The sequence below is a fragment of the Lontra canadensis genome, unplaced genomic scaffold (assembly GCF_010015895.1).
Source record: "Lontra canadensis isolate GAN:19392208 unplaced genomic scaffold, GSC_riverotter_1.0 scaffold69, whole genome shotgun sequence".
NCBI lineage: Eukaryota > Metazoa > Chordata > Mammalia > Carnivora > Mustelidae > Lontra > Lontra canadensis.
Window position 1 is genome coordinate 3,459,930 of NW_022631063.1, and position 22,581 is coordinate 3,482,510.

The following is a 22,581-nucleotide window of genomic DNA, read 5'->3' on the forward strand; positions in this document are numbered from 1 at the left end:
TTCCCTTTCTCTCACTTTTTGTGCCAAACAGCCTTAATTTGCAATTCTTTTTTTGAACTATCCCAAGCAATTTGAGTTTATATTTGCAATAAATGCTGATAAGAGAATGCTATAATAGCTATTCCTTCCCCAAAATATTCTTTTTAAAACAGATTTTCTAAGCACTTGTTTAAATAAAAATTTTATATTTTGATATTTGTTTAGTATTCGGTTATTAACATATTTTCATTTAGCCATATGCGTATTTATTATTTTATCCATTTCATTATGGTTGAAAAAATTATGAGGTTTATTATTTGAACACAATGGCTGAAGTGTTTTGAGCACTTTTTTAATGATTCTTTCTATTCCTCACTCTTTAAATAGGTCACTTTTATTTTTTGGAAGGGCAAAATGATGCTCTGCTTTGTGGCAACAGCTCAGATGCAGGGTAAGTGATGTTTCATATTGAGTTTCAGACCACACTGCTCCATTGGCCCCCAAAACTTGCCACATCCCTCCCACCCAACCCTCCCTCACTCCCCATTCAGAGCCCTCCATAAATTCCACTTCACGCTGATTCTCAAAATAGCTGAAATAAGTGTGGATTCTCACCTCCTTCACACACTCATATGTGGCAATTGTTTTTCCGTACTAGGTCTCAGCTAATCTTCCAAATTAGTTCAATGGAAAATAGAAAAGCAGTACATATGTATTAGAAGATTAAGTTAATGGAATTCATAAGCATGTACTTTTGTAAGTGTGATATTTTATATATGCTAATGTGGTCTCCATGGCTTCAAATGTAAGATCTCTGAAGATAATGTCAGTATCTGAGTCATGGTGAGTGTATGTCGAGCATATTTTAGCAAAGTGCTTAAGAGCACAGGCTGCAAAGTTTGCATGGATTCAATCCTGACTCTACAAAATAACACTCCCTCCCCTTGCCTTAGTTTCCTCTAGTGACAAATGGGTATAATAATAGAGTTGCTGTGAGGATTAAATGGATTAGCAGATATGTAGCTATAACAGCATTCAATAATGCTTTTGATTATTATGATTGACATGTGAACTTTGTTATGAAGAAGCATTGGCACTAGGAGCTAAAGCCTAGGAAAATTCAGAGAAATAATTACCTTTCCCTGTTTGGCAAGAATTTAGAACCATAGAAGAAGTTTCGTGTTCTTCAGGGGAAGATGGTGCTGTGGACATTAATAACTAATCCCTGTAGGAGAATTTCCAGTGGTAACAGACTTTCCATTCAGTTCATCTGATAAATATTGTGCTGCCTTTTTCTCCAAATCCCAGTGATTAAGTTGAACAGGCTAATTTTAATTCCTTGTCTGTACCATACTAAATGCTTTACATAGAATATCTTATTCAACGCTTGTGTATTTGTAAGGCAGGTTCTGTTATTAGCCCTTTCTTACATACGAGATGCCTGAAGATTAGCAAAGTTAGGAAACTTAACTCAAGATCATGCATCCCAGGAGTGTCAGGCACAATATTGGGGCCAGGTTTGACTTGATCATTAAAGTCATAGCTATGAAATCTTCACTATGCAGAGACATTCCTTCCTCTCCATGTGCTCCCATCCATCCTTCCATCACCTCTCTTCTCTACTGCCACACACACATTCTGCATCTCGATATCTTCAGTGAAAATCTATTTTTTCCCTGTTGACTTACTCTTCTATTCATTTTACAAGTCTCCAAAGATATTAATCATGGTGGGTTACTTTTATATGGAGACATAAATATAATGACAATTATGAATCACAGAGAAATCCACAAATAGACCTAATATATTCTGTTATTATGTAAATCAGTCCACATAGTGTTGGGTTAAGTGATGGGTATGGTGAGAGAAATCTGTTTTCCCTACTGTCATATAAAGTAGATATTGGAATCTGTAGAAACAGGGAAGTCACCCAGCAGACTTGCAGTACTGACTTTTTCTTTTAATCTAATTACAGCCAATGTCCAGAAGGATACATCTGTGTTAAGGCTGGTAGAAACCCTAACTATGGCTATACAAGCTTTGACACCTTTAGTTGGGCCTTCTTGTCCTTATTTCGTCTCATGACTCAAGACTTCTGGGAAAACCTTTACCAACTGGTGAGAACAGATAAAAAGATTGTTCTGGGAAGCATGAAATACTGAGATCAAGGGAATTGCTGTAAAATACTGTATTACTTGAAGTGTGAGCTTCTAGCATCTATATAAAATTTAATAAAATATCTCTTGTATTTTTACAGACACTACGTGCTGCTGGGAAAACATATATGATATTTTTTGTACTGGTAATTTTCTTGGGCTCATTCTACCTTATAAATTTAATTCTGGCTGTGGTGGCCATGGCCTATGAGGAACAGAATCAGGCAACTCTTGAGGAAGCCGAACAGAAAGAAGCTGAATTTCAACAGATGCTTGAACAGTTAAAAAAGCAACAAGAAGAAGCTCAGGTATTGTTATCAAGAGCATAGAGCTCTTGTGTTTGTTGATCTCAATCCTCTGACCACACTGGTGAGGTCAGGGCATTTACCACACAAAACCAGCAGTGGATAAAAGTAACATTTGAAACATGTCATATGTGTTTGGTGTTAAGAGCGTGTTAGATTTTTAGGTTATTATTTTATGTTGATGGTTACTGTCAATGCTGATGGCATCAAAACATGGAGAGTTAGAATTGCTTTATTGACTTTTTTTTCCTCCCTTGTGACTCCTCATTTATTCAGGCTCACAAAGTATTTAGACCTACATGCCCGCAATTGAAGTATTTTCTTAATGCCCTGAGGAAGAGGAATTTGTTATAGTTGCTTCTTCATTAGTGTCAGTAGAGGTGGGAAAGGTCAGAAAACCAGATTCAAACTGAGATTATTTCCTGGAACCTGGAAGAGTGAGGACCTATTTAATATTTATTTTTTATTTGAAGGGTATTTAAATACAAATTTATGGGTCGCTTAAAGAAAATCCTGGTGTGTAAATGTAGGAAATCACTACATTCTCTGCCTCCTATCCTATAAAAATAATTTGATTTGGATTTGATAAGACTTAAAAATAATACAAGAATTGCTCTAATTGTATTTGCTCGACTTCATGGCATTAACTAATCCAAGTGCCTATTTTTGGCTTCTCTTGGATCTTGACTACAGTTCCTTTTTAATACTAAGTATCCTAAATATTTAATAAAGGTCAGATAGATAAGATATACTGGGGTAACAGCAACAAGATGGAATGCAATACCTTTCCCAAAACTGTACTTTAATAATTTAGAAATTTATTCAGATGCCATGATCTGGGATTCATATATGTATATATGATCTGTAATATGTTTTTGTTGTATATTTCTTAGTGAAATACCCCCACTTAAGTCATAGACAGAAGTTTACCAAACTAAAATACTTAATTGAATAAAATTCAATAACTTAGGCTGGCACTAAAAATTTATTGTCAAATAGATGTATGATGGATCAGGTTAAAATAGGAAACTTTAATTCTTAAATTCTTTCCTTCTTCATACAGTGATTAAGTCATGGAAAATTTGTTATGATATTTGAATGTCTTGCTCATATTGTTGAATAATTAGAGAGCATAGTGAGAAGCCAGAGCTTTTAAAGTTTCCATCAAAGTCACATGTATCATCTTCCATGTGTCTTTTGAACGTAACTCTTTAATTGGTTTAATGACAACGCATGGTTTTCCAAAATATGGACCAGAATGAAGAACTGCTTCTCAAGGTCATATTCGTGATACTGAAGACGGTTAACTAGTAAACAGGGAGAGAGTTTTTCAAGGTTTCCCTTGTGTGCTTCCAGGCGGCGGCTGCAGCCGCATCTGCGGAATCAAGAGAGTTCAGTGGTGCCGGCGGGATAGGAGTTTTCTCAGAGAGTTCTTCAGTAGCATCAAAGTTGAGCTCCAAGAGTGAAAAAGAGCTGAAAAACAGAAGGAAGAAAAAGAAGCAGAAAGAGCAGTCTGGAGAAGAAGAGAAGGAAGATGGGGTCCGCAAATCTGAATCCGAAGACAGCATAAGAAGAAAAGGTTTCCGTTTTTCCCTAGAGGGAAGCAGGTTGACATATGAAAAGAGGTTCTCTTCTCCACATCAGGTAAAGATATTCTTAGCTTACATAAATTGCATTTTCACAACAGACCATTTTTTTAAGGTGTGCCAGAATTTGGTAGAAATAAAACCGCACAGTACTTTCAGAACTGTAATGATCATCAAATATTGTGTTTATCACCTCAGAGAATTTGTGAGTTTTGCAACTTTTTGAAATCCCAAGAAAGTGTTTTTAGAGTCTAGGTCCCACTGAGCTTGGGAGGGTTTATGGTTTTGAGGTTTCGTGGAAGGCTCAAACATCTCGGGGCAATTTTCCATATGAGAAATTATCAGCAGATGGTTCCCGTCCCTTTTTAGCTACACTACTGTGCTGGGACCCAGTGGCTATGGGTTTTCTGAGTGGCAGGTTCCTAGAAGTGAACGATGTATTCTTCCATACCATCTGTGTAGTTGCTCCCATTCACATACAAACTTCATTGGAAGAATCATTCTTCAGACACTTGTTTCAAAGGAGACTGATGCAAAATTTTTCTAGAAGTGTAGCCAAAATTCTTAGGGGGAAATGCTCTAAGGATTATTTATGACACTAAATAAATAGTGGTGCTTAATTGCACTTGATTATCTCTCTCATGTTTAATGTAGGATTTGTGCTGAAAAGATATCCTGATTATATGGTATAGTAAATGTTCACTGGATGCGTGTGGCTTACGTACCAACACAAGCTGTTGAGACTTTGAAATTTAGGATCCTTATATTTTGCAATTACCAAGACAATTACCAGAAATAGAGTTTCTCAGATGACAGTGTCACTGGTAGTGAAACCTTAGGATGATTCAGTAATCATAACAACGAGAACAACACTGATAGCAATGATAATGGCTAACACTTACGTAGTCCTTTGCATCTTCCAGTATAAACTCGGCCTACAGCCCCGAGTGGGTACTATAATTAACACCCCCAGTCTAGAGATGTGAGAACAGGAGGGCTGTATTCTTTGTCAAGTGCTTGTTTTATCCTTGGTATTCTTGTTATATTGCCATAATTAATGCTAACATTAGTATTGTATTCACTATTTACTAGGCCCAGTGAAGTTGAATAATTAACCAATGCCATGTAGTTATTAAGGCTGAGGTGGTATTCAAATTTGGTGTGACACTGAAACTTTCCATTTCAGCAGCGTGACTAGAAAGAATATTTTAAAAAACAGATAAAGAAACTTACATTTTGAATTCCCTAAAAATATACATATATTTAGGGTTATACTTGCTCTTCATAAACTTTGCAGTATATACAGTCTCACAATCTCATATTAAATATGTGTAAAATTTTTGTAGGTCAATTCAATTCATTCTAAGTCCAAATAACATTATGAGATAGGATAGATTAAAAGATTAGTGGTGTTGGATTTGCATTTAAAATAGAATTTGGTTTTAATTCTACATTTTATACCCATTCTCATTCATGTTGTTGTCATAATCATTTTGATTTAATTAGTGGAGACATTAATCTTAATAAATGTGAGTTTCTTAAAAATCAGATCCCCTTTTTACAGCATTGGTCATGTTGAAAAGGAAGGAAAAGAAGAAGGGAGGGAGGGAGCGGAGAAGGAAGGTAAGTTACTAGAGAGATAAAAAGGCCTAAATTTGAGACTGCAGATCACCAGGTGTCTTCAATTTGCTCCAAATTCAAATCCAGTAGAACTAAGTCTAGGTGAAATAGTGAAGCCTAAAAAGGTTAAGTTCTGACCTACTTCTTTCTGCAAATTTTGCCGACAAATATAACATTTTCCCAGTACCGTCTTCTTTGTAACTCTATTTCCTAGTTAGTTGGGCATGATAAGTGATTACTAACATATACAACATGCAACATCTAGCTCAGATTGATATTTGTTTCTTAAGTGGTATCTATATTTTAAAAGAGTGAAAACTTTCCTTTCATCTGATAAATAGATGAATAGCTAGGAAGATGGAGAGGGAGAAAGAAAGAGGATGGGGAGAGATGGAGAGTGGGAGGGAGAGAGGAGAGAGAAAGAGAGAATCCTGAATTTATACTAATCAGAAAATATTAAGGAAGATAGAGGTTCTTAAGGTGATGAAAGACCCAATGATAGATTTTTTTGAGAGTCTAAGACCCCAAAGAGTATTAAAGACTATCATTTTGTGGTGACATGATGGAAAGGCAATTGTGTTGATAACCATTTCTATTTACACACTGAAAAAATATATATACAATGTAGGCTTCAACTGCAAGATTATAATTTTTTCAGTAAAGTAGGTGGATTGTCTGAAATATTTCTTAGACTTCAGTTTGACTTGTTCATGTGGGAGATGGGAGAGAAGGAAGTCAAGAGTACAATCTCTAATCAAATCTCAAAACAATCTGGATGTTTATTTATTTTATTTTATTCTTAAAATTTATTTTAGAGAGAGAGAGCATGTGCAAGTGTGGAGAGGAGCAGAGGGAGAAGGAGAGAGAGAGAGAATCCCAAGGAGACTCTGTGCTGGGTGCAGAACCTGATGCAGGGCTTAATCCCAGGACCATGAGATCATGACCTGAGCCAAAACCAAGAATTGGACATTCAATCTATTGAGCTACCTAGGTGTCCCTGAGTATTTTATTCTGAAGTTATAGTCAACCTTCTTAAGTCATTAGATATAGTCAACCTTTTTAGGTTATTATTTCACTTCCTATTTATAATAAAGCAGGAGTTTCGCTTTTTTTTAGGGATTCATTTGTTACGGCAGATTTTTCGTATTGGCCATCCTTTATTCGTGGTGCAGCATTTGATTGTTATGGATTAGATAATTAATGCAAACAACAGAAGCTAATGTTAACAGATGGGGCACAATCGTTTTTCATACAGCTGTCTCATGTAAGCTGTGTTCTTGTATGGCATAATTCACCTTTGAACTCAGAGAGAAACCTTGTGTGCAATTTTATAACCTTTTTCCCTCCAAACCCTTCTATTGGCTCTAATTAAGTAGAGTACTTGTAGTTAAAATATAAACTCCTACTAAGAGTGATACGTATAGTTTCTACCTTATTTCTTATTGCCAAGCATTTCTTGCCTGATTTTTTGAGCTGATAGCCAGTGTGTCACAAATCCTGTAACTCTCATGTTTTTATAGCTTATTCAAAGTCCCTTGTGAAAAGAGAGAAAAGAGGTGAAGGAAATTGGGTAGTAGTCTAAGAGAGACATAAAAAAAATTACTTATGTGGAAAACAGTAAGGGAAAAGAAGGAATCTTACTAGTGAAGTTGGTAATAAGATGAAAAAATGGGAACAGGAAAAGAAGAAAGGCTGTCTTCTGAGGGAACAGATCAGTCTCTTTAAATGTCCTTCTTTGGGACGCCTGGGTGGCTCAGTTGGTTAAGCAGCTGCCTTCGGCTCAGGTCATGATCCCAGTGTCCTGGGATCGAGTCCCACATTGGGCTCCTTGCTCTGCAGGGAGCCTGCTTCTCCCTCTGCCTCTGCCTGCCATTCTGTCTGCCTGTGCTCGCTCTCTCTCTCTCTCATAAATAAATAAAATCTTTAAAAAAAAATAAATGTCCTTCTTTCTGTAATTAATGAATAAGATTCCATAACACAAGATAGTATTTAAAGCTCATAAATGTTTTACAGATGTTTATAGACATTTTTGAGAAAAATTATTTTTTAGCCAAAAAGAAAATTAAAAGCATGCTTTTTGGTCAGGAAATATAAAAAGTATATAGGTACAAAATAATTTTAGTTAGCTTTAAATCCTTTGGAGAGAAAAAGATCAAACTAACAACATTTAAATGATTAAATTAGTATTCTTTCCATTAATAAACCTAGAAATCCAACTCTAGCCAGCTTAATCAAGAGAACTGATTAGGTTGGATAAATAATATCTATCAGTAGCTTCAGGTATGGCTGGATTCAAAGGCTCAAACATGTTATTATGGCCAAACATTTCTCCATATTTTTAAGCCTTAGTTCCTCCAAATACAGTGGCAAGATGCTACTGCAGCTTCAGACTTACATTCCATATTCTTAGCAACCCCAATTGAAAATGCATCTCTTTCTCAACAATTGTGAAAGCAAAAGGGGGCTGCCAATGGACCAAGCAGGGTCCCCTGCCCAGCTTTAAACGGTTCTCGATAGCCTGAGGTATGGAATGCACTCATTGGCTGGGCCTGGTCACAGTCTTGACTGAGGATCATTTGTCAAGGATAATCAGGGTACTGTTGAAAGAAGAAGGAAGAATGGATATTGGACAAGCAAGAAAGTGTTTATGACTATAGTGAAGTCATAAAAGTAGACTAGTAATAATCGCGAAATGATTGTGTTCAATGCTACAATGCTTAAGAATCAAGGAAAACTGCACGGTAGCAGTGACAATGTAGCCATTTAGTAATCTGTGTAATGATTGTGACCAAATACTTGGTGAAAACCAGGTTTTTGTGAATATGGTCTTTTCAAATTTCTTGAGAGACAGAAGAGGGAAAATCAGGGAATGAATCATACAGTTCTCTCAGCTTGATTTATTTAATTTATTCATGAACACATTGTAAAATATGCAAAGGGAAGGGAGAAGCTGCTCCTTGTACTATAATTAAACAGACCTACTAGCAAGATTGATTTTATTTTCCTCTGTGGTGAGATCTGCATCAGGGTATGGTCACTAGTGGGCTCTTACTGGCTGTATTTTTGGCTTCAAAGGATCTGAATGTAGGTGTTTGTGTAGTTGCTTGTCATTGGCATGTTAAATGAAATTAACTTCTAGAATAGAGTCTAGCAAAAAATTCTGTTCTATGTGCCAGTAATGGGACAAAATAATGGTGAGGGGTACTTGCAACTATCTTAAGACATGTGTAAAATAGAGAATATGATAGAAAATAAACAATGAAGGAAGGGAGAAAAAGGTAAAGCAAAACCAATGGGGTGAACGTGGTAGAGTGTGCCAGAACACCAGCAGTTACCACAGGAGCCCATGGTTCCAACTTGTCCTGAGACTTACTCTCAGGTAAGTCAACAAATCTGACACGAGTCACATCTCACATGTTTGGGGATGACTGCTCTTAATTCTGTTCATCCATGTTTTGTTTGCTTTCTTATTATTCATAGTCTTTATTGAGCATCCGTGGCTCCCTTTTCTCTCCAAGACGCAACAGTAGGGCGAGCCTTTTCAGTTTCAGAGGCCGAACAAAGGATATTGGCTCTGAGAATGACTTTGCCGATGATGAGCACAGCACCTTTGAGGACAATGACAGCCGGAGAGACTCTCTGTTTGTGCCACACAGACATGGAGAGCGGCGTCACAGCAATGTCAGCCAGGCCAGCCGTGCCTCCAGGGTACTCCCCATTCTGCCGGTGAACGGAAAGATGCACAGTGCGGTGGATTGCAATGGAGTGGTCTCACTGGTCGGGGGCCCTTCTGCCCTCACGTCTCCGGCTGGACAGCTCCTTCCTGAGGTGAGGCCAATGAAAACTGCCACTGTTGGGAAGGGACCTGTGGCTGTATTTTTTGATTTCCATATCCAGGAATTTTGTGAGGTCTTTTGTTGGGGTTAGTTGAGTCCAGCTGTGAACTCACTTTGTCAAATTGTTCTATTTAGATGTTTCAACAAATTAATTAAAAATATAGGTTGGCTCTCACAGCATCTGATTAGAAATATTCATCATTATATGGGAAGAAGAAAAGGATATCCTTAAAGGCCTAGGGGTATGAAACTTGCCAAAAAGCACAGCAACAATTTATCAAACATAATGTTTAATTAATATCATCGAATGAAATGCAAGAAATGATAAAAAAAGATTCTTATTACCACTGTTCCATTGAAAGGAGAATTTGATACTTCCGCTTGAAGTAGATACTATTACTAAAGACATCTAAATCCTGCCATGCACTGTTCTTTTTCTTTGCAGGTCAGAATGCTGTAACATTTTCAGCACCCACTCATTTTTAGCCAGCCATTGTACCTTTGTGTGATAAAGAAGTCACTCAAAGTACCTGGTAGAGTCATGTATTGCAATTTTTAGAGAAGATTTCAATTTTTATATTACTATCATAATTTCTTTTTGTACACAAAGAAGCTGTAAATCAAGCATATAAAAAAGAGTTTCAACTAAATAGCAGACACCTATAGGGATATATTATTGACATTTTTCTTTGTAAAACATGAGATGCTTTTTAACTTTGGTATTAAATAAGATTTTATTGCCTGACATAAAAATATTCCAGCAATGTCATTGGGTTGTATTTTATAGCTTTCCAAATCATATTGTAACCTTCTTTGTATGATTTTTCTAAAACAAGCCCATTTATTATAGCTGGAGAAGCTCTTTCAGCCACATTAAAATCATATGTAGTCAGGTTTCAGTCACCTAAGAGAGAAATTTCTTACCCCTTACCTAGGTTATAGAAATAGCCATTGATTATTTTTTCCCCATGGCCTCTCCCCACCACTTTCTCCCAAAGAAATGTCCAAGTACCTGGAGTCAGATAAATAGTGAAAAAAGTAGAACTTTGTAATGAAGGACCAGGAAGAATGCAGAAGGAATATCAACTTCTCTGTTAAAATAATCATGCCTGACTATGTACCAGACACAGCCCAGAACACTGTACATGTGTTTTAGTTAATTAAGTCCATTTATTTCATTAAGTATGATAGGTACTAATATTATCCCTATTTTAAAGAGGAGGAAGCTGAGGTCTGTGCATGGTGGAACTAAGATTTTACCCCCGGTGTGCTAGCTACTAAACCTATATTCTACCCAAACTGCAATGTTGTCTTCCATTGAATTTTTTAAAATTTTCTTAAATGGAAAGTAAGAAAATGGCTAAGGAAGCAAACATTTTCATTTTTAACGCAGTGTTTCTCAAAATATACTTCATCCTCAGACTACTTACATCAGAATTTCCTGGGATGCTTCTTAAAAATGGAAATTCCTCATTTTCCTCTTCCCCCAACCCCTGGAAGTCACCATTCTGCTCTCTGCTTCTGTGAGTTTGATGGCCAAAGGATAGAAAATTTCTATTAAGCAAGATAAATAAGTTCTGGAGATTTATATAACATAATTCCCATAGCTGACGATATTGTATTGTATTCTTAAAATTTGCTAAGATGGTAGATTTTATGTTAATTGTTCTCATCACAAACCATAACAGCAACAACAACAGTAAAAAAGGGGATGAAAGGAAACTTTAGAAGGTGATGGAGATGTTTGTGGCCTTGATAGTGGTGATAGTTCACAAGTGTATACCCACTGAATTGTGTATATTAAATATGTACAGCTTTTTGCATGTCAGTCATTCCTCAATAAAGTGGTTTAAAGAGAAAAAATAGAGATTTCTGGGCCAATCAAGACTTACTCACACCACAAGACTGAAGAGAACAAAGTCTGGGAAACTCCTTCCTTGATGATTCTTACACAGGATAAAGTATGAGCATCACTGATCTTGATATATGGTAAAGAAATAAATAAAACAAATCCTTAATTTCTTTACATAAATACAAGGAGTATCTTGGAAAACAGAATTTATCAGTAATTACCATAAAACTCCTGCCCTATCAGAAAGGATAGGACACCTCTCTGAAGGCAAATGGGAGCCCATTTGAAGCCAAGCTTAGTGAGGTCCTTTTATTTTCCACTCCATCGTGTCCATTCTGCAATCACGCAGCCAGGCACTCAGAGGCAGGGCACTGAGCCAAAGGTGCAGGCAAAGGAGTAGGCTTTGAGAGACTGCAGAGCGGAAAATGAGAATAGAAAATGAACCACTGAAGGCAAATGATATCCCCCAAAGTACAAGCATCCTCAACATGTAAATTCAATAGAAGCAATTTAGCTTAAGAAAGAATTTCCTCAGTAATATCATTAGAGGATCAGAAATCTATCATTAAAAATTAGACATCTAGGATTTCACATATAGTTCTGTGTAGAGCAGAAGAGATTAGATGACCTTTAAGTGACCCTATTTTTTCCTTAAAACTTTGCCTCTCCGACCAGGCCAAATATTTTAATTTCTGAGAAACAACTTTTTGATTTGAGGGGCTTTTGTTAAAAAGGGGTGAGGTGGTGACGGTGGAGGTATTTTTTTTTCTCATTAATCTTGCTTCTCTTCTACCATAAAATTAATTTTAGGGTGACCTAGATGGATGTTTATCACCACTAGTGGCAATCATTTCAACTGAGTGGAAACTTTGCTTTTGAATGTCTGCATTGGAAGTATTCAGGTTAATAAAATAATGTTAATTTCTCATTCCACAGTAAAGTCAAAGTAGATGAACAGGACTCATGTTGCTCTTTTAGAAATAGGGAGGATTATGAACTTATGAACTTTTGACTTCTTATTTATTATTAGCACTCAAATCAGCATATGAAATATGTGAGTTTTGCCCTTTCTTCCTGTGATAATTAACTTCATTGTTTGATCTCCTAAGGTAGGAATAAATTTCTGCCCATGTTGAAATCTTGGTGAGTTTATTTTGGAATAGGAAAGCATTGAATCATTTTGTCATAGTGAAAAATCAAATTTCCCCAACTTGGTGTTATTGACTTAAATGAGAGGTTCAGCACCAAGGATGTGTTGTTTTGTGGATGCTTTGTGGAGTTTTGTAAATGTAAGTGTTAAAAATTAATTCTAATATTTGCTTTTATTATTAAGGATGTTAGGAGTCGTTACCTACTTATAATGAACAAAAGCATTTTATAAGTTGAATTCATCTTTTAAGCGAACCATTACTAACACATATTAGGGAAACCTTAAAAATTCCTCCCATATGTTAAACTGTATCTATACATAGATATACATATTTAACATATGAATATGTATTTATAAAGATCTAATAACTCAACCTGAAAGTAAATTAAGGAACACTGAGTTTCAGTCTGAAGTTCTAGGTAGGAATAGTTGAAATGCTAAAAGATTATCTTTGCAATGGTAGGCATGATCCCACCATGATCCCACCAAAAGCTCCACCGTCGAGGAATTAAAGTCCATCTTGATTGCAAACCCAGGCGTCATTGAAGGCTGAGAATCTGATGGGCTTTCAAATACTTCCCAGAAATGCTGATTCCAGCAAAATCTTAATGAACTGTTCTCAACTGGTAGACGCTTAGTTAAGTAGTACCTACTATAGGAACATTTTGGGCTTTTTATTGTTTGTTTGTTTGTTTTTTTGTTTTTTGTTTTTTTTTTTTTTACTTATTTGAGAGAGAGAGAGAGAGAGAGAGATAGAGAGCATGAGAAGCGGGGAGGGTCAGAGGGAGAAGCAGATGCCCTGCTGAACAGGGAGGCCAACGAGGGGCTCAATCCTGGGACTCAGGATCATGACTTGAGCCGAAGGCAGTTGCCTAACCAACTGAGCCATGCAGGCGTCCCAACACTTTGGGTGTTGCTTCCCTTAAGAATAACAGTTATTTTACCTGAAGTTTTATTTTCAGGGCACAACTACTGAAACAGAACTAAGAAAGAGAAGGTCCAGTTCTTATCATGTTTCCATGGATTTGCTGGAAGATCCTACAGCAAGGCAAAGAGCAATGAGTCTAGCCAGTATTTTGACCAACACAATGGAAGGTATGTCAGAAGTCTTATAGCAGAGCTACTTGGTGGTGTGTTGGTAATGATGAAAAAAATACTAATTCCATAAATTCCAAGAAAACTCTTCCTGACTTTATATCACATCAGCATTATGTCTTTTACCAGATAAAATAAAATCCACATACAACACGGAGATTCTACTATCTCATACAGATTTTTACATTTAGCCTCCAGGAAGCTACTGCAAATTCAAGATATGCTTGGAATACTGCTTTTGTAGATTCACTTCTAAACTATTGAAACTTATTGTGTGCATGACAATGAAAGGAGTATAATGATAAACGTTTATTTTCATGATTATGCTAACCCATTTGAATTGTATTAACTACTTGAGACAAAAGTTATAAAGTCCTTTGATTTAACCAGAAATATAAATGAAAATATGGATTAAGGTTTGATATTAACCAGTTTGAAGCAAACTTTTCAAAATTTTATAGACCTACTTTTGCCTCTCTTTGACCAGAATTTTACAGTACATCAGCTCTTTCTTTAGCTGCAGATTGTATATCTGAGTAGTTAACATATTGTTTAGCAGTCTGGATCTTGCAACGGCAAAATAAAGACTTTGGGGACAGCTTGATCTGTGATCGATTCTTGGTTCTCCTCCATGTTAAATGTTTTAATATGACCCTAAACTTCAGGTTTTTTTCATCAGTAAAATGCAGATAATGAGGTCTAGGCATCAGGTTGTTGTAAGAATTTAGTCATCATATATAAAACACCTATATATCTGGAATGTAGAAGGCAGTCAGTAAATATAATCATTGTCATTTTACTTTCATTGTTTTTGTTAATTCACATTTGTGTCTTTCCACACTGTAAGTGAATTTAAATGTGAACTATCAACTTCAACTACTTGGAAAATACTTTCATATAAAATATATTCTATCCTTCTCCCTTACCCTCCATCTCCCTTCTCTCCCTTTCTCTTTTATAACCCCCCTCTTTCTGCCCTTTCCTAGGTTTTATGTGTGTGCATGGGTGTGTGTGTGTTTCTGTAGACGTGTCAAAGGAAAAAGAAAGATGGCGAATGAGAGAGAATGCACGGGCACATGCATTTCTTATTATTAGTTATAGTTTCTCTTGGCATTGGATGTATTCTTGGAATAATTCTTTTTCCAGTCTGAATGCAAAGATTTTTTGATACTAATACCAGTACCAAAAGCCTAAAAGTCACAGCCAGAAAAAACCCACAGTGTAGATGTCTGGATATATATCACAGCCACGTCAGTATTACAAGACCCAATTTTCATAATATCTTAATGCAGTATCAGAAATCTTCTCATTGATTTCTATGGAATATTAAACTCAGTACGTTCTTCCCCAACCTCGCCTGCGTTAGCTTGCACTCCCTCTTCTCCCCCAGCTGCCAGTAGCTTGCTCCTCCCTGTCCCTCCAGGTAAATCTTTTGAAGATTCTCTGGTCTTCTGCTCCTTGCCATAGCAAAACCACTGAGAGGAAGCTGCCAGTGGTTCTGCTACCGATGTCAGCAGCATGTCTGCTCCCTAAAGCAAGAAGTAGAGAAGGAGACAGGGTAAGTCTAAATCAACAGTCCTACTTTGCACTTCTGATACCATTAAGTTTGAGCTAACGTAAGCAATTACCTGAAAAACATCAACCCACCACAAGATTTAACTTGTCCACGAATTAAGATACGAAGTTCAAAATGAGTGTATCCACATGGCTCTCCACTGAAATGTATCTCAATGGAGTTGCCTAGGATGTCCTAGAAATATGTATAACTTAGGAAGCAGAAGACAGAGTGTTTGGTTTAATACCTGAAGAGTTTCTTGACTATACTTTTGTAAGGGACCATGGCAACATTTTCATTCTGTTTTTCATTGGTTTTATAGAATATAAACCTTTCTTTTCTTTATTCAATGGTATCTAAAACTTTTGAATGTGACATTGATCTAGGTTGGTTGTTAGCAATACTTCACATACACATGCATATCAGAGCTGTCTTACATAGTCCTTCCTTTTTTGGTCCTGCTAACAGTAGAAGGTTTCTTAGGTGACATAATTCGTTTATTTGGGGTCCTTTCTTCTAAGTCTAATCATGAGTTAGTTTTTCACCCCACCACCACCCCATCTCTCTCTCTCTCTCTCTCTCTCTCTCTCTTTGAACCAGGCTTATTGATCCAGCTGGCTGGCATCTTTTGTTTTCCTTCTTTTGAACTACAGTCAAGTCTCCATTGTCCCATGTAATGAATAGCCTCCTACTTAATGAAACTGTAGGAGGTGAGCAAAAACGAATTGTTTGCTTTTCAAGTTTTAAATGCAAAAACTGTACAGAAATGTTTCCTGGTACATCCTTGGGAAGGATAGAGGGAGGGTAAGTTACAAACACTTGAGGAATTGAGGAGAACCAGCAAAATACGCAAACTAGGATGTAAGGGAATCCCAGTGCAGATAATCCACACAGGAATAATGGAGAGATGGCTGTCGTTCTTTCCTGAGTGCTATGTTTTGTTTTAAAATGTAAGATTCTCTTTCTCTCTCTCTGTCTCTCATTCTCTCTCTCTGGCATGAATAATGGGATGATTTTATTTTAGAACTAAAACAACTTTGATCCACTTTTTCCTGATGTCAAGATAAGCAACACTGCCTGAATTTTCCCTTTTGAACTTTTCTCTTGTTTGTTTGTTTGTTTTCTACACAATTCCCATTTGCTTCTCTTTACCTGCTAAATGACAAGTAGCATTAAAAATACTTATCCTGACTGTACACAGGCCAAGAGTTATTATTTAATTTCTCTTTTGTTAATTACTATAAATGATATTTTTTATCTTCAATATAAACATGACATTGTTTTGGAGTCTTAAAAGCATCTGTGCAATAACTGGTTATTGATATTATATTTTTCCTCTGATTTATACCTCAACTATTCTTTATTGTTTACAAGATTACGTATTAAGAAAAAGAGAAATGAACTGTGCACCTGAAGAATTTTAGTGTCTAAAGAGACAACTGAAGAATCTACCTCTAATGGATTTCTGCTAAAAATAATCAGGAAATTAATTTACTTTAGGAAAGTGGTGAACTTCCAGTATTAGTTAATAGTGAATGTTTACAGTGAAATAAAAAATCATTAGCTATGGTTGTGTTTATCCATTCCATATGTTATTTTCTCCCCCACAAAGTTTAGCTTCTAGTGAATTATATCAGGTCTGAAGAAATATTCCAGTTGCAACAGTAGTAATAACTGACCAGAGTCAAATATACCATGAATTAAAAAAGAATCTTTTTCCTTTATTTTAGTGCTAAGAAGTGGTGGTCTTATATTTGGCAGAACAGATAATCAGGTGTGAAGGAATGATATGGGCAGAAAAGAAGTTCTGCATTCTTTTCCCACTCAAGAATTGATTAAAAGATCATCTTACCAAAGAAGATAGCAATTTCCCACTTCCTAATTTTCTGAAATTCTTTGCCAGTATTTACCAAGATTCAGTATTTTGAGTATCACCTTAAAGAGCTATGCAAGTCTGTCTTTCTCCTGTTATTCAATTGAAATGCCTCTTGAAATCACTGTACTTTTTTCTTAAATAAGTGTATTATGATATGAAATCTTATATCACAGGCTTGGTATGATAGTTATACACTTTAATACCTTAAAATAAATTCACAACATGATAATTTCTGAATTCTACATACGTTCCACCTAAAATCCTCTTGTATTTTATCAGTAGTACATAATTCTCAATTGAAACATTGGTTTCTGCTAACAGTGAGTATCCTAGTTTCTTAACATGCATATTTTCTCTTCTTTTGTGCCCTCTAGTTAAATAAAGAAATTTAAAGAAAAAGAATCCTGTTGAGTTTAATATGCAAGCCTATATTTAAAAAAGCTTCACTGGAAACTTTTTGACTAAGACTGGTGACACTGACCAAACTATTTCATTAAAAGACTCAAAACATATATCTAATCCAAGAAACTGCGATTCAGCATGACTGATAAAAATTTTAGGACATCTTCTGAGAAGGGGTTCTTTGATATGTATAATATACATATATATTTATATGCATCTGGCTCTATCTAGAGCATGGATGAGCTTAACCTAAGTCCTCCCCATTAGTTTCAAATATCCTTGAAGATAAGTTTTGGACAGTTTAATATTGCAGATAGAATCTGTGAAACTATGTTTAGCCAAAATAGATTTGGAAAATTTACTAGCCTTTCTGTGCCCATGTTTTTATGACAACTAACCCATAATAGGTCTTTTCCTGTTCCACCATCAGATTAAGCTATTAATGCCTTTTGACAACTTCAGATTTCTAAAAAATCACTTTCAATTTAAAGCAATGCTGCCTAATAGAAATTAAGCAGTTTTCATAAGTATTCTAACTTTTTTCCCCCAGAACTTGAAGAATCCAGACAGAAATGCCCACCCTGCTGGTACAAATTTGCTAACATGTGTTTGATTTGGGACTGCTGTAAACCATGGTTAAAGGTGAAACATCTCGTCAACCTGGTTGTGATGGACCCGTTTGTTGATCTGGCCATCACCATCTGCATTGTCTTAAATACACTCTTTATGGCCATGGAGCACTACCCCATGACAGAGCAGTTCAGCAGTGTGCTGTCAGTCGGGAACCTGGTAAGACTCGCTGAGGATTCTTCTTCCCCTTGAAAGAGTTCATGACTGCCTTGATAAATTTCATATATCACCTTCAAGTTAAATGTGTATTAATTGGCCATGTACACCTGGACAGCAAAAGTTTAACATCCTTTTTGTATAACAAAAATATATTGATTGTTACAGTTAAATAATGCAGAAGAGTGGAAGATTTTATGTACAATTTGATTTAGAATTAAATTTTACTAGAAAGACACATATTAATTATAGAGGATATTGGTCTATGTTAACAAGATTGTGATGTGTTTCTCATCAGGTAGTTAGAATAGATTCTTAATGTTACGACCACATTTGTCAAATTATAAAATATACCAAGTCAGAAAATTTTGAAACATCATTTATAAACACTGAAGATGGAATCTTTTGGGAGGAAATAATCATATAGAGATTCTTATTTCTGTTTGGATTTCTCCTGTAAATTTAGGAATTTATAATGATAAATTTTTGCATACATTTTCACTTAAAAATTTGTATTAACATTCACTGGATATATGGTAGAGTGACAGAAAGGAAAGGAAAGTGATCTTAACTCAGGCAACAAAAATATATTGATACAAATGTGAGTTGGGGGAAATTGGAGTGGGAGACAAACCTTGGGAGACTGGACTCTGAGAAAGAAACTGAAGGTTTACTGGAGCAGGGGGTGGGGGGGTGAGCCTGGTGGTGGGTATTATGAAGAGCATGTATTGCATGGAGCACTGGGTGTGGTGCATAAACAATGAATTTTGGAACACTGAAAAAAATTAAATTATATATGTATATATATACATATACATATATGTGTGTGTGTATATATATATATATATATATATATATATATATATATATATATATATATATATAAATGAAGGTGGCTTAGGTTCTCATGCACCTCCTGACTTGAGAAATGAAATTTACATGAGCTTCCTCTCTCTAGATTCCCATAAATTCAGTCCTAAGGCAGATACTATGTTTGTATTTGACAACTAGGGAAACTGTACCCAGAAGAAATTGACAGAGCAATGGGATGTCTGAACACTATATCAGAGACTCTGAAAGCTATTTCAGAGAATATCATAAACTGTAGTCAGAAATCATAGAACTATGGAGTAGGAAGTAAAAATAACATTACCTAGTCCAAATTTTCACCTATATGGGAACCACTTCAATATTATCTCTACAAAACAAGCAAGGGATGGAAGAAAGCTTAATGAAAGTGGGTGTTAGGAAACAACTCAAATGGGCATAAGCAAAAATAAATAGAATTTCATTACCTCAAGTAGCTAACACCCATTTGGACACAGCTCCAGGTTTTAACCTGTACGGATTCCGTTTCTCGAGCAATGTCACTGGAAGTCATTTTCTGACCCTGGCTCTTCCCAGTATGTTTCCTTTGTCTCTGGCTGGGTATTCTATTGGTGGCAACAGCCCACCAACTTTTATCTTACCAGCATAGTTTCCTGAGCAGAAGGATTGTGCTTCCTAAATAGTTCCTTAACAAAGGTCTGAGAGTTGATGATTATTGGCCTGACTGGAGTTACATAACCATTTCTAAGCCAGTCTCTGGTTCTAGAATTAGAATGCCCTATTTGGCCAAACCAGAACCATTTCTTATCACTAGAGACAGAGTAAATGAGTGGAATTATAAAGAAAAAAAAATCAAGTCTACCATTTCTAGATGAAGAGAGAGTAGATGCTGGAAAGACAAAAACAACAAATGAACAATTCAAAGTGGGACTTGTCTTATGTGTTAAGGAAGGCAAGATTTGCATTTGAGGTGAATCATGGAATGGTAGAAAATGTATGGACAGGATATATACATTCTTTTCAAGTATATATGAAATATTCCCCAAGATAAGCTATATATGAGGTTATAAAACATGCCTCAATAAACTTAAAAAGATTGAAATCATACAAAGTACTTTTCTGACAAAAATGGAATGAAATTAGAAATAATACAGGAGTCAAGATGGCGGAGAAGTAGCAGGCTGAGACTACTTCAGGTAGCGGGAGATCAGCTAGATAGCTTATCTAAAGATTGCAAACACCTACAAATCCAATGAGAGATTGAAGAGAAGAACAACAGCAATTCTGGAAACAGAAAATCAACCACTTTCTGAAAGGTAGGACTGGCGGAAAAGTGAATCCAAAGTGACGGGAAGATAGACTGCGGGGGGAGGGGCCGGCTCCCAGCAAGCGGCGGAGCAACGGAGCACAAAATCAGGACTTTTAAAGTCTGTTCCGCTGAGGGACATCGCTCCAGAGGCTTAACCGGGGTGAAGCGCACGCGGGGTCAGCGTGGCCTCAGGTCCCACAGGGTCACAGAAGGATCGGGGTTGTCTGAGTGTCGCAGAGCTTACAGGTATTAGAACGGGGAAGCCGGCTACAGAGATAGAGCCAAGGAGTGAGCTCTCAGCTCAGGATTACCTTGAACCGGTCTCAGGCTCGGTCAGCTCGGAGCGCGGCCAGAGGCCAGGGTGACGGGAGTAATTGGGTGCTGTTCTCTGAGGGCGCACTGAGGAGTGGGGCCCCGGGCTCTCGGCTTCTCTGGGCCGGAGACTGGGAGGCCACCATCTTCATTCCCGTCCTCCGGAACTCTACGGAAAGCGCTCAGGGAACAAAAGCTCCCGAAAGCAAACCCGAGCGGATTACTCAGCCCGGCCCCTGGTAAGGGCGGTGCAACTCCGCCTGGGGCAAAGACACTTGAGAATCACTACAACAGGCCCCTCCCCCAGAAGATCAACAAGAAATCCAGCCAGGACCAAGTTCACCTACCAAGGTGTGCAGTTTCAATACCAAGGAGAGCAGCGGAATTCCAGAGGAGGAGAAAGCAAAGCTCGGAACTCATGGCTTTCTCCCCATGATTCTTTAGCCTTGCAGTTAATTCAATTTTTTTTCTTTTTCAATTTTTTTTCTCTTCTTCTGCTAAATTTTTTTAAACTTTTACCCTTTTCTTTTTTAACGTTTTTTAACTAGTTTATCTAATATATATATATATTTTCCTTTTTATATTTTTTCTTTATTAATTTTCTTCTTTTAATTGTTTATTATTTTTTTTTCTTTCTGAACCTCTTTTTATCCCCTTTCTTCCCCCTCACAATTTGGGAACTCTTCTGATTTGGTTAAAGCTTATTTTCCTGAGGTTGTTGCCACCCTTTTAGTATTTTACTTGCTCCTTCATATACTCTTATCTGGACAAAATGACACGGCGAAAAAATTCACCACAAAAAAAAGAACAAGAGGCAGTACCAAAGGCTAGGGACCTAATCAATACAGACATTGGTAATATGTCAGATCTAGAGTTCAGAATGACGATTCTCAAGGTTCTAGCTGGGCTTGAAAAAGGCATGGAAGATATTAGAGAAGCCCTCTCAGGAGATATAAGAGCCTTTTCTAGAGAAATAAAAGAACTAAAATCTAACCAAGTTGAAATCAAAAAAGCTATTAATGAGGTGCAATAAAAAATGGAGGCTCTCACTGCTAGGATAAATGAGGCAGAAGAGAGAATTAGCGATATAGAAGACCAAATGACAGAGAATAAAGAAGCTGAGCAAAAGAGGGACAACAGCTACTGGACCACGACGGGAGAATTCGAGAGATAAGTGACACCATAAGACGAAACAACATTAGAATAATTGGGATTCCAGAAGAAGAAGAAAGAGAGAGGGGAGCAGAAGGTATATTGGAGAGAATTATTGGAGAGAATTTCCCCAATATGGCAAAGGGAACAAGCCTCAAAATTCAGGAGGTTCAGAGAACCCCCCTCAAAATCAATAAGAATAGGTCCACACCCCGTCACCTAATAGTAAAATTTACAAGTCTTAGTGACAAAGAGAAAATCCTGAAAGCAGCCCGAGAAAAGAAGTCTGTAATATACAATGGTAAAAACATTTGATTGGCAGCAGACTTATCCACAGAGACCTGGCAGGCCAGAAAGAGCTGGCATGATGTATTCAGAGCACTAAATGAGAAAAACATGCAGCCAAGAATACTATATCCAGCTAGGCTATCACTGAAAATAGAAGGAGAGATAAAAAGCTTCCAGGACAAACAAAAACTGAAAGAATTTGCAAGCACCAAACCAGCTCTACAGGAAATATTGAAAGGGGTCCTCTAAGCAAAGAGAGACCCTAAAAGTAGTAGATCAGAAAGGAACAGAGACAATATACAATAACAGTCACCTTACAGGAAATACAATGGCACTAAATTCATATCTCTCAATAGTTACCCTGAATGTTAATGGGCTAAATGCCCCAATCAAAAGACACAGGGTATCAGAATGGATAAAAAAACAAAACCCATCTATATGTTGCCTACAAGAAACCCATTTTAAACCCGAAGACACCTCCAGATTCAAAGTGA

The 22,581-nt window shown here is 36.7% G+C and overlaps 1 protein-coding gene across 5 annotated transcripts in view; it reads left to right on the plus strand.

Moving 5' to 3' along the window:
* LOC116880903 (sodium channel protein type 2 subunit alpha) overlaps nucleotides 1-22,581 on the plus strand; it is a 140,546-nt gene that overhangs the window by 66,437 nt on the left and 51,528 nt on the right. For all 5 annotated transcript variants that reach the window (XM_032880338.1, XM_032880337.1, XM_032880340.1 and 2 more), the window contains 7 exons: nucleotides 367-430; nucleotides 1,955-2,096; nucleotides 2,237-2,443; nucleotides 3,797-4,084; nucleotides 9,127-9,474; nucleotides 13,447-13,579; nucleotides 17,963-18,201. In XM_032880338.1, coding sequence (XP_032736229.1) covers nucleotides 367-430; nucleotides 1,955-2,096; nucleotides 2,237-2,443; nucleotides 3,797-4,084; nucleotides 9,127-9,474; nucleotides 13,447-13,579; nucleotides 17,963-18,201 — 1,421 coding nt within the window. The remainder of the gene's footprint in view (nucleotides 1-366; nucleotides 431-1,954; nucleotides 2,097-2,236; nucleotides 2,444-3,796; nucleotides 4,085-9,126; nucleotides 9,475-13,446; nucleotides 13,580-17,962; nucleotides 18,202-22,581) is intronic.